We start from the raw sequence: 14,007 nt of genomic DNA on the forward strand, positions 1-14,007 counted from the left end.
TTCTTTCTTGTTTGTTTTTAAGTGGCCATCCCATCTGGGAAAAGGGGAAAGGCACTTGGCAGATTTCTTACCTGTTCGGTGAAAAAGGATAAAGAACAGTCTTAACCTTTTTTTTTTTTTTTTTTTTTTTTAAGAAGTCTGGGTCAATTTTATTTATTTGAAGGTTTTTTTTTTTTTTAACATTTATTCAATTTTGAGAGAGCATGAGTGGGGGAGGGGCAGAGAGCGAGAGAGACACACAATCCGAAGCAGGCTCCAGGCTCTGAGCTGACCGCACAGAGCCCGACATGGGTCTCAAACTCACGGACCGTGAGATCATGACCTGAGCCGAAGTCGGACGCTTAACCGACGGAGCCACCCAGGTGTCCCAGTCTTAACCTCTTAAAGCAAGCCTGGATTCCGTTCCCAGACTGAATCTGTAAGATTCAGCCTCTTGCACGTGTTGGCTTTGGGCTCCTCCCACTTGGGTCCTCTCCCTGCAGCGGCCTCTCCCATGTGTTCACTAGCCAGGTGACACCTAGACCTGCAGTCAGCCAGAGCACCCTGGAAGGAATGCCGTCTCCTTGACCAGGTCCGTTTTGTCAGCTCATGGGCTTCCCCTGCAAATAGGACCCATGTGTGGGGCTGGCCGTGGGGGCAGAGGGTGGGGAGGTTGGACGCCTCAGACCAGGAGGGCCAGCTCTCCACAGCCCCCTGTGAGTGACTTGCTTTTACGTAGCAAGCTTTCCCCTGGTGCTTTTAAAACTTGATAATTTGCCAGAACTGCATCTACCAAAACTTTTGTGGGGCTCTTGGTTTAAATCACACTTGGATTGAATTATAAAGTAATTCTTCAGCAGCCAGAGTGCCTAGCTTGTGCTAAGTGTGTTCCAGAAAGAAAGCCATGACAGAGCCAGTGAACGTGCCCTGTCTTTTTTGGTCCCCTCTGCCTACCAGAGTCGTGTGATTGTAAAATCTGCCCTTTTTTCCTAAGCCTTTGCCTGACTCCCTCAGCCGGAGAGGTTTTCTTACCCGCACTGAACTCCTAGGGTTATTACTGGCGATATTCATTAGCTGCAGGCAGCTCCTAGATTACAAAGTCTTTCTTATTCTGGGCACTGGGCTTAAAGCTGATACTTCCTTTTTCTTGCCAGTAGAAAAGTGTACACCGAAAGAATGCCAAATAGTCAGTACACATTTGAGCAGATGTTTCTTCTCATTAACAGAGTGTGGGAACTCTCGGCACTGCAAGTAAGGGGTGAATTACTGTGTTTCTGGAGGGCATTTTGGCAGTAAAAACATGTACCCCATATCTGTGGTTTTGTTAGAATAACTGGACAGGTGCACAAAGTTGCCATCGTGAGGATGCTCTTGGCGGGATTTGCATTCTTGGCGTGGCCTGAAGCAGGGGTCGTTCAGGTGAGGAGAGTGCCTCGGAAGGGGTGCTCATACAGGCATTGAACTGGGGGGTCTCACACCCCCTGTGCAGTTCGTGAGAGGTAACCTTCTGTATCTCTGTGAATAAGCTTTGAAAACCTGGTTAATAAAGTGATAACTTTTAGGTTATCAACACTTTGTGGGATTTCTTTAATCAGCAAACATGCATTATTTTAGTCACCAAGGACGTGTTCTTAGTGAGTGTGAGCATTTGCCCTGAGCACTCGGCAGTGGACTCCGTGGGCCACTCTTCTGGCCCTGATCGCCAAACAGAATTACTGACTTGGCTTGATGTTTCATGAGCCACAAGTACAAAGAATTTTAATGTAAAGGACATATTTGGGGGCTTGCAAATCATCCTGCCTCCCACACAGGCAGTGTCCCTGAAAAACTCTCACATGGGGGTTGCCTGGGTGGCTCTGTGTGTCAAGCGTCCGACTCTGGTTCACGTCATGATCTCATGGTTCATGGGATCGAGCCCCATGTCAGGCCGTGCACCTGTACTGCCAGAGCCTGCTTGGGGATGCGGTTTCTGTCCCTCTAACCCCAACTAAATGAGTAAAAACTTTTTTTTTTTTTAATAACCGTTACATGATGTGAGAACCTGGTTTGTTGCTTATTTTGCCTCTTTCTGCATGGAATCAGTAGTGCTCACAGCCCTTGAAGGCTCCTGGTCAGCTCTTCTCTCTGAGCCCCGTCTCTCCTGACATTCGCCATTGGTACTTGCTCTCTCTTCCGTTCTGTAGGATGCGTCGTCTGCTCTCTGCCGAAGAGAGCAGACACAGGGGGCCTTTTATTTTAGTCAGTGCAAGAAGCGTCTTTCTGGTCAGCCTGACCAGTTTCCACCAGAGGAGCTCGGCCCTTGGAAGCCACACACTCGTGGCGCTGTGAGTGGTGCCCATCTGCTGCCTGGTTTCTGATTATGGCTTTTTTCTCCTTGTAGAGTGCCCAGTGAAGAATGTGATGGGATCAGTAGCATGTCTGCGGAGAGCGGCCCTGGGACGAGATTGAGAAATCTGCCAGTGATGGGGGATGGACTAGAAACCACCCAAATGTCTACAACGCAGGCCCAGGCCCAACCCCAGCAAGCCAACACAGCCAGCACCAACCCCCCGCCCCCGGAGACCTCCAACCCCAACAAGCCCAAGAGGCAGACGAATCAATTGCAATATCTGCTCAAAGTGGTGCTCAAGACACTATGGAAACACCAGTTTGCGTGGCCTTTCCAGCAGCCTGTGGACGCCGTCAAGCTAAACCTCCCTGTGAGTAACTTGGGCAGGGCCCGGGGCTGCTGTCCTCCAGGTCCCTTCCCGTGTTGCTCCTGGGGACGGTGGGGGACAGGAGGAGGACACAGAACTGCCTTTGGGGCCCCGCTCTGAACTGCCAGCACTCATGAGGCCCTTGAGTGAATGGTTTTGGTAGTCTTGACGGACAGTCATCAGTTCTTAGATTTCGGCTCCGGGAGAAACTGTAGAGTTGAAATGGGGGTGAAAAGGAGTGCTTGCAGCTTTCCTTCTGATCCCTTAGGGGAGCTGAAGTAGGAGCAGTTGGTGGTCCAGGCCCCCTACTTCTCAGGCATGGTTGGGAGGCTGTGGAAGGGGGACTGGTTTGCTGCAGTACCTTTTCTGTACTGACATGGTCGTCATCGTCGCGATCACCCAGAGCGCAGGGCGGGAAGAGGCAGTGGAGTATCTCCCAGGCAACCAGTACTTGGAGGGGCCTGGTTGGAGGGAGGAGGTAACCGGTGCAGCTTTGCCCTCGGCTGCCTCCACGCACACCCGCCACCTGCTCAGTTGCAGCCACGGTGCACTTGCTTTGGTTCTTCTGTACCCCTCTTCTGCTCTTTCCCTAGAGAGTTTTCCTTTTGCCCACATCCCTAGCAAATGGTTCTGGAACCTCAGTTTGTATTTCTAACTGAACCTCAGGGAAGAAACGGGATAGATAATTTTTTTCTTTTCTTCTAGCATTGAGGACTAAGTGTCTCTAAGTTAAGCCCTGCTGTTTGCTAAGTCTCACACATCCCCTGGATGAGGAGTTACATGATTATTGCCATAGACGCAGGCGTGGGTCTTTGGGGGTTTGAACTGCACAAGTGTAGGAACCTCAGCCTTTGCCAGGCATCCAGTTTCAAAAAGGATGAATACACTGCTAGTGTGACCCTCCTGTTGTGAAAGCAGCTGTGTCCGTGACATTCGTCCAATTACCTCTCTCTGTTGAGTATGTGTCACGTGCACTCAGGAAGAGCAAGTCAGGAGGAGGCACTGCGGGTCTAGATCATGAACTGGCTCAAGAAAAGGGGCGGAAGCAAAAGAGGATCCTTGCCAGATCTGGGCTTCAGAGGCTACTCTTGCTGGTGACCGTGACAAGGAGTAGGGGCAGACGACCTGTCACTGGAGGGAGGTTCTTCAGAGAGCTTGCTACAGCATAATCTCTGTTTGGGTTAGTGGGTTGGGCTGGGCCGTGTGGGATCCACAGGTGAGGGTGACCTTCCCAGAGCAAAGGCAAAGACTGGGAGGAGGTGGGTCTGGGGTGGGGGGTGAAATCCAGGGGGTACTGCAACTTTTATAGCACCAGAGGGAGGTGGTGGGAGACCTGTAGAAGAGAGCCAGGAGAATCACCAGCAGAGAGCAGTCCCCCAGGTTTCCACATCAGAGGCTGCAGGGAGGTCAAAGAGATGAGGATTCCGACCTGACCCTCCTGTTGGCCTTTAGGAAGGCATTGGTGACCTTAGGAAGATGTGACGCAGAAGTAGAAACCAGATTCCCGACGGTGTGAATGAGAAGGTGAGGATGTGAAGCCATCATTTCGAGAAATTTGGCATTGAAGGGAAACCGCGGCAGGGCCAGAATGGAGGAGGGGTTGGTTTGTTACAGGAAAATTCAGAGGGCTGAGAGGGCGAAGACCGAGGAAAAGGGGGGGGGGGGGGCGCTGGGGTACCCAAAATCCCGAGAAGGCAGCATCCCCAGCTAGCAGGACAGACATGGGGCAGGGGGGTCTGTAAGGCCCAGTGGTTTGGGAGTTTGAGGTCATTCACTGTGCAGTGGAGGCCAGGCTCCCCGGAGGTCACAGTGTGAATCCCTGTCTCTGTGACTGTTGACATCACCCTCAGCAGTTCTGACATAGGAAGAAGAGGCCGGTGCAAGGTGGCACTGATCTGGTGTCTTCAGGGAGGTGGGAGGGCCAGGAACTGACCCAGAGGAGTAGGGCAGGGCTAGTCAGTCAGAAGCAGCGTTCTGCTTAAAGCCTGGGGTTCCAGGGACCTCTCCCCCTCCTCGAGAAAATGTTACTACAGCCACAAAAAAAAGGGTTCTTTCTTTTTCTGTTTTCTGACACCTTCCAGGAATCTTTATCTGCATTTTGTCCTCTGATCTCTGCTGGACTTTTCACTAGAATGCCTGCCCCTTCTGTTCAGTAAACATGTACAGTTGGATTGTCATGCCCCTAAACCCACTGCCCCCTTGTCGGCACGCTCATGCGCTCGCTCTCTGTCTCTCTCCCTCTACTTGACAGGCCATGGCCAGTTCAAGCAGCTGACACCATTATTGGCCATAGACTAAAAAATATATTTCCACTGGGGCCTTGGTTCTCTTGGGAAAGGTGGCCAGAGCCATAGTAGAATATAGAAAGTCTGGTACAGTCTGTCCTTGTGGCCTCCTGGGCAGGGTACCCGGGCATGCGTGTGTAGCCCTTGCCAGCTCAGGGCTATGATCTCTGCCACTCATTATGTGTAAGCTGGTTGCTTTTGTTCCTTTCTCGTGGGTGTCAGAACAGCTTAAAGCCTCACACCCTGTGCTTACCTTTCCAATACTGTCCACCATTTCCAGGCAAGACCGTGGCACTTGGTGAGGGATAGGCCTGCCTCTCTGCCATCAGGACTGGTTCTGATACCACACCCAGGCCTGATTAAGGGAGCCTCTGAGATTGCAGTCTACCTTGGAGCTGGCCAGCTGCATGCGGGTCTTCCTGCCTGGCTCTCTCTGGTCCTTCTACAGGGAAGCCTGGTGTGCTGCCTGTTCTGTCCCCAGATACCTTCTGTGGTTATTTTTAAATATAAACATTCAGTTTTTAGGATAGGTTTAGATTTAGAGAAAGCAGACAGTAGTAGAGTCTGATTTGAAGGGCTTTAGGATATCTACACCTGCCGTCTGGCTCCTTCCGTTTGGCACTTGTAGAGTAAGGTGTGAAGTTTTGAGGAGTGGGGTCTGCTGGATTTTTTTTTTTTTTTTTTTTTTAACTGAGGATTGTACGGGTTGTCTGGATTCCTCATTAACCTGGTTGGTTATTCAGCTATATCCAGGTACTGCTGACACATCCTTTAGAAAGACCAGTAATGGAAATGGAAGTGTGGTGAACTTGAGTGAAGGTGGAGGCTTCTGCTCCATGGTTCTTCAGTGTGATCAGAAGCAGGGATTCCAGTTGTTACAGGTGTGCCTCGATGCTGGTTCCATAGGATTTTGCATTTTATGGACCAGTAAACTGTCAAAATAGTAGGGAGAAAGTACAACCTGCTGTAGGTTGTTTTACTAGATAAGGACTGCTTTTCAAAGAGCTGTATGTTTTCCCTGTTATTTACTAGAAATTAAAGGATTTTAACATCACACACAAAAAGGGAAAAAAGCCTAGATCTCAGTAAAGACAACCTGTTCCCAGACCTGGGCACGTGACAGACTTGGACATTTTCCCTCCAGATTTGCACCCGACATGTAAGAATTCTTCCCTAATTCTCACTTTGTCTTGGATTCCCGTTGAGATGGCTTGCTGAGACCATGGAAGGGCTTCAGTCTGTGCCGTGGCTCTCATCTGTGTTCCTGGAGTGAGATCCACAGGCCCACCTATGAATGCTGCATGGCCGGGAAGGTGACACTGGCCTTTTGCTCTTTTTGCTCTCCAGGATTACTATAAGATCATTAAAACGCCTATGGATATGGGAACAATAAAGAAGCGCTTGGAAAACAACTATTACTGGAATGCTCAGGAATGTATCCAGGACTTCAACACTATGTTTACAAATTGTTACATCTACAACAAGGTGAGATGTGGTGGCAGGTGTCCAGCTGCCCTGAGGGGAGGGGAGGAGAGGAGAAGGAGGCGGGCATATCTGGAGCCTGTGGGCAGGGGTGCTTGGTAGCCAGTGGGATTTAGAGTCTGATGGGAGGAGATCATTTGGAGGCAGAAATAATGGGACCCATGGCTTTGCCTGTGACTGGGTGTTTCTTTTTTGGGGAGGAGGGTGCTGGCCTTGCTTTACTTCCAAGCCGTCCTTGTTAGCTTGAAGCATGTGCTTCTTGTGCCCTTGGGATTTTGGTTCTTGGGCATGTGTAGTAGAGAAGGTGTGAGAAGGACAGTGACAACTCATTAAAAAGTCCATTTGGGTGATGTCAATTGTCAGGAAGGAGCCTACTAACATGTAGTTGTGCAAAGGTGTGTTCAAACAGAAACCTCAATGTGAGAGAGGGTGTGATGGGGGTCGCCGCATCTGAAATGTGGACATGACCATTGACAACTTGTGGCCGTAGAATTGAATGTCCCCTGATCTCACTTGTAGACCTGAAGGTCACTTCTTAACCCCGTTAGCCAAACCTTTCGGCTCGGCTGTGCCATGAAGCCAGATCATTTGTTTACAGTTCAGACCACAGATGTGATTAAAACCAACCCTTTCATATAGAACGGCTCTGGAGGGAGACACTATACAGAACTCAGCTTTTGACCTCTGCTGGTGTAGTGGGTAAAATTGCCCAGAAGAGATGGGTAGGTGAGTTTCTTGAAGTTTACTGTGTTTTTTTAAAAGTCTCAGCTCTCATCACTAGGTTTCAGTGAAATGTCCACAGATGAGCTTCTCAGTTTAGAGCTGAGTGGGAACAGCATGTCGTAGATGAGGCAACAGAGTGGGGACCCGTAATGTAGTTCGAGATAGGCATGACCCGATCCCCAGTGAGCTGCCTTGAGGGAACACTGGGGAGCATTGTCAGAGCCCTGCTAATGTATCTGTGGCAAGAAATCCTGTGTAATTCAAGTATTTGTAGTGGAGTGGAATTGTGTCAGAGGAGGGATTCTGTCAGTGATTGGCAGGGCTTGTTAGATACTTAAGGCACTAGGATGGTTTCTCAGGCCAGAGCTTAAAAGACTAGAGAGGGAGGTGCAGGTGGACGGGTGCTGATTCAGGCACGTGAACCTCTGTGATATCTGGTGGCATAACTGTTGTGGCCCTTTAGGATTCAGATCGGGAAGGACCCTGACTATGATACTTCATGCTTTGGGGCAGGGGGTGGGTGGCACAGGGTGGGCAGCTCTTGCTCTATCTAGAGAGGTGGTGAGGGCTTTCTGACCCTCACCCCCGTGTCTCCTTTTCCAGCCTGGAGATGACATAGTCTTAATGGCAGAAGCTCTGGAGAAGCTCTTCTTGCAGAAAATCAATGAACTGCCCACTGAAGAAACTGAGATCATGATAGTCCAGGCAAAAGGAAGAGGACGTGGGAGGAAAGAAGCAGGTAGGGTACCTCTAGTGCCCCAGCACCGTTTGCCTCACATTGAAATAACAAGGACATTGGCTTTCCTTCTCCCCAATCTTGTCTCCTTCTCCAGGTTCAGTGAGGGACTAACTGGGAGTGCTAGTAGGGTCAGGCTTAGTGGTGAAAGTGCCCCTTTCAGAGGGTCGCATGAGTGTGTGACCTCCCACAAAGTAGAAATAATTGGACCCTGCTTTTTTTTTTCTTTTCTTTTCTTTTTTTTTTTCTTTCCTTTTTTTCTTTTTTTTTCTTATGGACCTTGGTTAAAAAGTGACTTTTTCAAAGCATTTTTGTTATTTGAATTATTTACTCCATTTAAGAGAAAAGGAATTCACCTGACCAGTGGCGGTTTTAACTAACAATCGTATCCTTGAACCTTGAAGTTGGTTGTTTGAATTATCTTAAGATGCTTATGTCAGAGCCAGGCCTGCCTTTTGATGCTTCTGAAGTCAAAGTGAAGCTCTCCCTTCCTTGTCTATCTCAGCGGCCACCCTGCTTCCTGCCCCCGTCTCTCAGCCTGACACAGGATTCCAAAGGCCAGCTGCTGGGGAGAGAGGAGAAACAGTGAAATGTTTCTGTCTAGGAAAAGCTCTAACAGCTCCCTTCTGCATCTTGCCATCCTTAGCTCTGTGCTGAGGTGGCCCATGCTGTGGGGTGTTTGCTTCTCTAAAGAGAGGGCTTTCGACTGACTTCCCGCCCTGCTCAGAAGTGGTGGCTTCACGGGAGCAAAGGGCGCTGGCCTAATCCCCTGCTGGGATGAGGGGTAGCCAAGGACAGGTGGTCCTGATGCTTCATCCCGTAGACGTGGGTCCTGCCACGGGGTGGCCAGTATCCTTACCGTCCGGGAGGCCTGCCCTTACTCTCTGGGACCAGGAGTTTGGTCTGCACATGGGACAGATGCAGGGTGTTGTGTCTGGGCTCACCCGCGCAGCTGCAGGGAGGCAGTCTGAGCCGGTCACAAAGGGCAGCAGCCGTCCAGCCTCCTCCTGTGGCTCAGGGAGGTGGAAGTTTGCCAGTTTCCAGAAGCCTTGGCCAGGGCTGCTGATGGCGGCCCCCTGCCAGAATTGCTTACTCAGAAGGCAGCGCTTCTGGGAATGAGGACAGCTCTGTCCGAAAGTGCCAAGGAACATTTTTCCGCTCCCCATCTACAGGCCTGGTGCTAACTCGCAGCGTGTGTTTCCTGCTCCTTTGGCCCCGGCCTCCATGCCCATGAAGGCGTCTTTGTGCCTGATTTGGGACTTGAAGCCAGGACGCTTCAGGAGGTGTGGCATGCAGTGTGCCGCTGCTCTCAGAGATCCCTGGGGCAGGTGGACCAATTTGGCCAAGGTCTGGGGTGTACGGGTTGTTCTGTCTCTTAGGCGAATAGTTACGGTGACGTTATGTGCTCTGCCCGCACAGATGTGTGCTCACCACATGTGACAGTGTCTCCATGAGGTCAGCCAGCGTGTGTCAGGTTCGGCATCTAATCACCTGTCCCTTTTATGATTGGTAGGGACGGCAAAACCTGGCGTCTCTACGGTACCAAACACAACTCAAGCATCGACTCCTCCGCAGACCCAGACCCCTCAGCAGAACCCTCCGCCTGTGCAGGCTACACCTCACCCCTTCCCTCCGGTCACCCCAGACCTCATCGTTCAGACCCCCGTCATGACAGTGGTGCCTCCCCAGCCACTGCAGACAGCCCCGCCGGTGCCCCCTCAGCCACCACCCCCACCTGCGCCAAACCCCCAGCCTGTGCAGAGCCACCCACCCATCATCGCGGCCACCCCACAGCCTGTGAAGGTGAGCGTTCTGTGTGTGTGCGTGTGGCCCAACCTGGCCACTGGTGGGCTCCTACCACCTCAGCACCCCCTCTTTTTTGTCTTCCCTTCCTTAGCAGTGAGGCTTGCAGGAGACAAGTCACTGTCACTGCCGGCGCTTCATGCAGAGCTTGTCCTGGCTCCTGGGGCACTTTGTGGGTGTTTTGGGGGCACTGTGCAGTGTTTAAGTCACGGCCTAGAAGCTGCTGCCCTGCTGGCCCACAGGTCCCATAGCTGAGCCCACCCCCCAGGGCTTGCCAACCCCCCAGCCCCTTCCCTAGTTCTAATTTAGACTGTTCATGTTTGCAGATGGCACCCTTATAGTCTCTGAGACGTGCCTGCCCTGGGGGAGCCAATGTGTCCAGGCTTGGCTCTGAGCGGCTTCCCTGGCATTAAGTGGGAAGCTGCTTCAGGAGGTTTCTGTGGTCTCCAGTGAGCAGATTGTGCTCTTGCGTGTGTGCTTTCTCCTGCCACTGGCAGGTCCTGTCCCAGCTGCAGAGAGAGTGATGGGACAGGTCTTTTCTTGGCTCGGTCCTTCACCTATGGAGTTACCTTTGAGCCCCATTCCCCGTGAATGTTGGAACCCCAGAAAGGACCCAGCTGCAGGAGTGAGCGGAGGGAGGGACAGCTGTGCCGGCCGTCACCTTTGACCGTGCTTGTCACCCCTGTGCTCTCGGCAGACAAAGAAGGGAGTTAAGAGGAAAGCGGACACCACCACCCCCACCACCATTGACCCCATTCATGAACCACCATCACTACCCCCGGAGCCTAAGACTGCCAAGCTGGGCCCCCGGCGGGAGAGCAGCCGGCCTGTGAAGCCCCCCAAGAAGGACGTGCCCGACTCTCAGCAGCACCCAGTGTCGGATAAGAGCAGCAAGGTCTCAGAGCAGCTCAAGTGCTGCAGTGGCATCCTCAAGGAGATGTTTGCCAAGAAGCACGCAGCCTACGCCTGGCCGTTCTACAAGCCTGTGGACGTAGAGGCATTGGGCCTGCACGACTACTGTGACATCATCAAGCACCCCATGGACATGAGCACAATCAAGGTGAGCAGATGCCCTCCCCCCCCCCCCCCCCCCAGAGCTGGGGACAGGACTCCCCGGGACAGAGAAGGTCAGAACCTCCTAGGCTGGTCCAAGAGGAGGGTCCAGGCCCTGGGTGCTTCTGAACTGTGCCCTAGCAGCTGTCTCTTCTCACCAGCTCAAAGCAGCCCAGCGCCCCCTGCTGGGAATTGTAGGGGATGGCCTCCAGGACCACGTGCTTGGGAATTTTCTTCCCAGAGAGCAGCAATGCTGTGCCCTCTGGTCTGGGGACAAGCCCTCTGTGGCCTTGGGCCCTGGTGCCCATGGGCACTTTGCACACAGTTAATGTTCCAGGAGGGGTTGAGAGTTGATGACTTTGCCAGGCCCGGTGTCATAGAGTGGGTCTTGATGTCTCCTCTCAGGAGGAGACACACAAGTGCTGGCATCTTCACTGTCGTATTTTGAGGCCTTTTTGGTTATGTTTATTTATTTTAAGCCATTTTGCATTTCTCTCTGTCTGAGAGTAGAGTAAGCCTGCCCCCAACATGGGACAGACAGAAGAGGGGACAGTACTTATGTTCCTTTTGACCCGTGTCTTATCCCATATCACCAAGACAGGTGTATGTCAGGTCAGAACTGGTCCCAGCCCTTCTCTTACAGTCTGGCTGAAGCTCTGTCTCCATTTATTCTGTGTCCACTTGGTCCTTAGTCACAGTGACCAGGATGGGTGGGTTTGGCGTGCTAGCAGGGCATTTCCCAGCCCTGAGACTTGCTTTTGAGTGTCTTTTTGTCCACCTGACAGAGAACTAAGGTGATGATCTCTTCTCTGCTCCGCTGCAAAACTGACCTGCTCCTACAGGGAGCCCTCCTGGCTGTCACGTCCCCATTGGAGCAGGTTTGGGCATAACTAAGGAGGCCCTGTCTTGTCTTTGCAGTCTAAACTGGAGGCCCGCGAGTACCGCGACGCTCAGGAATTTGGTGCTGATGTCCGATTGATGTTCTCCAACTGCTATAAATACAACCCTCCTGACCACGAGGTGGTGGCCATGGCCCGCAAGCTCCAGGTGAGGCCCTGGGGAAGCTCCAGGTACAACATCCTGCAGTAGAGCAGGCTGGGGTCCTGGGTGGGCCAGGCCTGTATGGCCCTTCATAGATTTTATTTCTGTCATTTGCTTTGGTATAATGCCGTGTTGCTTTGAAGATGAACTTGAGTCAGGATAGCGTGTGCATCAATATAAAATTGAGGTTATTTTATTATAAAGCAGGACAGTTGGTTTTGGTTTTGGGCATTTGGGGTTTTGTTTTGGTGTATCCCACTGAAAACCTCCTGCCCCATACCTGCATTTGGTTGCCCTTGGCCAGAAGAGTGTATGTGCTGTATGTGGCCCAATCTGTTCTCCAAAACAGACCTGTCTCCGGTTGGTGGCAGACACTCTTGTTAGGTAGACACTTGGACACAGTTGTGACCTGAAGTAATTGCTCAGCTGTGGACGTTTCTTCACCAGAGCCTTGAAATCTTTTGCCTTCTAGGTGTTCCGTGAGGCCACAACTTCCTAATGGGTGCCATTGAGGTTTGTGGCCCCTTCAAGTTGGTCTGGGTGTGCACCCTGTAAAGTGCACATGTGAGTGGAAGGAAGGGGGGCAGGTTACAGCATAATGTGTGAACTGACTTCACTTTGCTTTATTTAAAAAAGGAAAAACGTACCCAGATTTCAGCAGTGGTTATCTTTGGGTGGAAAGATCAGGGGTTAAAAATTATGGAGAACTGGGGCACGTGGCTGGCTCAGTCAGTAGAGCATGTGACTCTTGATCTCAGGGTTGTGAGTTGGAGCCCCACATTGGGTGTAGAGATTACTTAAAAAAAAAAAATCTTCAAAAAAATTTCTGGAGAATAAAGTCTATATTTAGTACTTTTATAATCTGCTTTTTAAAAAATTCTTAAGCCTACACACATAAAAATATCTAATCCCTTATCCCCAAAGCCCTGGGCTGCTTCTGCTCTCAGTGTCAGAGCAGGCCCTGGAGTGGATCACCTGCTGTTACAACAGGCAGGCACTCTGGTCAAGCCCAGGACCGGTTTGCACATCTCATGCCCCACTCCCACCTGGTGGCGAGGTGGGAGGCTTCCTCACACCTGTCTTTCCCACCTGTCTGTGGAGTGCTTACAGGGCACAAGTGCAGACTCGCAAATGCCTTTGGCAACCTGTGGGTCCGTTCAGCTCAGAGGCTGCCTGAGACCCATCGCTTGCCCGTCTCCTGGTTCCGTTAGCTCCACACGTTGTCCCAGACTTACCATCATAGTGGCTCTTACCTCCTCACACTGGCGCCAAGGCTCCATCTCTCCCGTTCCTTCCCTTGGCCTCTGTCTGGGTCAGGGACTGCTTTTGGTTCAAAGGATGTGTCCTGGAACTCTTGGGATAGAATAAAAACTTATTACTAGTGTGAACCTGGCTGCTATTATTGAAATGCACCCTCAGCCTTGAACGTTATTTTAGTTTCTGTTGCTTGTTATTTGGTTTTATTTTCCCTGAGATTTGGGGTGGGGGTGCTTTCTGCTTTCTTCACAAAGCTGCTTTTCCGTTGTTTACTTCTGCATTTCCCATCCTTAAAAAGAGTTCAGGCTTTATAATTTTATGGCAATTCTCATACATGGCCACCAGGTGGCAGTGTTGCCCTCAGATCTTTGTCTTAGACTTCCTCTTTCCACTGTCCTGTGAGGATTGGGGGAGGGAGATAGCTTTTTCCCAGATCGATACTCCTACCCTTTATTTGCCCTCATGCAAACAGCTAAACCAAAACAAGTTCTGTGCCAGCACCAAGATTGCTATTCTGACCTACTTTACTTTAAAAAGAATAGAAGGAGAGTGGCTGAGCCTGGGTAGCTTAGTCAGTTAAGCGTCTAACTCGATGTCAGCTCAGGTCATGATCTCACAATTTATGAGTTGGAGCCCCACGTCAGGCTCTGCACCGACAGCACAGAGTCTGCTTGGGATTTTCTCTCTTTCTCCCTCTCTCCCTGCCCCTCCCCTGCGCATGCACTTTCTCTTTAAATAAATAAACTTAAATAAATAAATAAATAAATCAGAAAGAGAAAGAATTCTCCAGTATATTCTAGCTTTCCCTAATTTCTGTGCCTGTTTTATGTCTTGGCTTTGTCTTTTTTTTTTTTTTTTTTTTTTAAACATTTATTTAATTCTGAGAGAAAGAGCATGAGTGGCAGAAGGGCAGAGAGAGGGGGGGTCAGGATCCGAAGCAGGCTCTGTGCTG

At 51.0% G+C, this 14,007-nt stretch overlaps 1 protein-coding gene across 5 annotated transcripts in view; it reads left to right on the forward strand.

Moving 5' to 3' along the window:
* The window catches only part of BRD4 (bromodomain containing 4), an 86,813-nt gene that overhangs the window by 48,521 nt on the left and 24,285 nt on the right, over positions 1 to 14,007 (forward strand). For all 5 annotated transcript variants that reach the window (XM_086698815.1, XM_086698812.1, XM_086698816.1 and 2 more), the window contains exons 2-7: positions 2,360 to 2,678; positions 6,308 to 6,445; positions 7,769 to 7,904; positions 9,415 to 9,704; positions 10,402 to 10,764; positions 11,676 to 11,804. In XM_086698815.1, coding sequence (XP_086554941.1) covers positions 2,394 to 2,678; positions 6,308 to 6,445; positions 7,769 to 7,904; positions 9,415 to 9,704; positions 10,402 to 10,764; positions 11,676 to 11,804 — 1,341 coding nt within the window. In that variant the 5' untranslated portion in view covers positions 2,360 to 2,393. The remainder of the gene's footprint in view (positions 1 to 2,359; positions 2,679 to 6,307; positions 6,446 to 7,768; positions 7,905 to 9,414; positions 9,705 to 10,401; positions 10,765 to 11,675; positions 11,805 to 14,007) is intronic.

Source organism: Puma concolor, chromosome A2 (genome assembly GCF_028749965.1).
Source record: "Puma concolor isolate L17-30 chromosome A2, mPumCon1.1.hap2, whole genome shotgun sequence".
Lineage (NCBI taxonomy): Eukaryota > Metazoa > Chordata > Mammalia > Carnivora > Felidae > Puma > Puma concolor.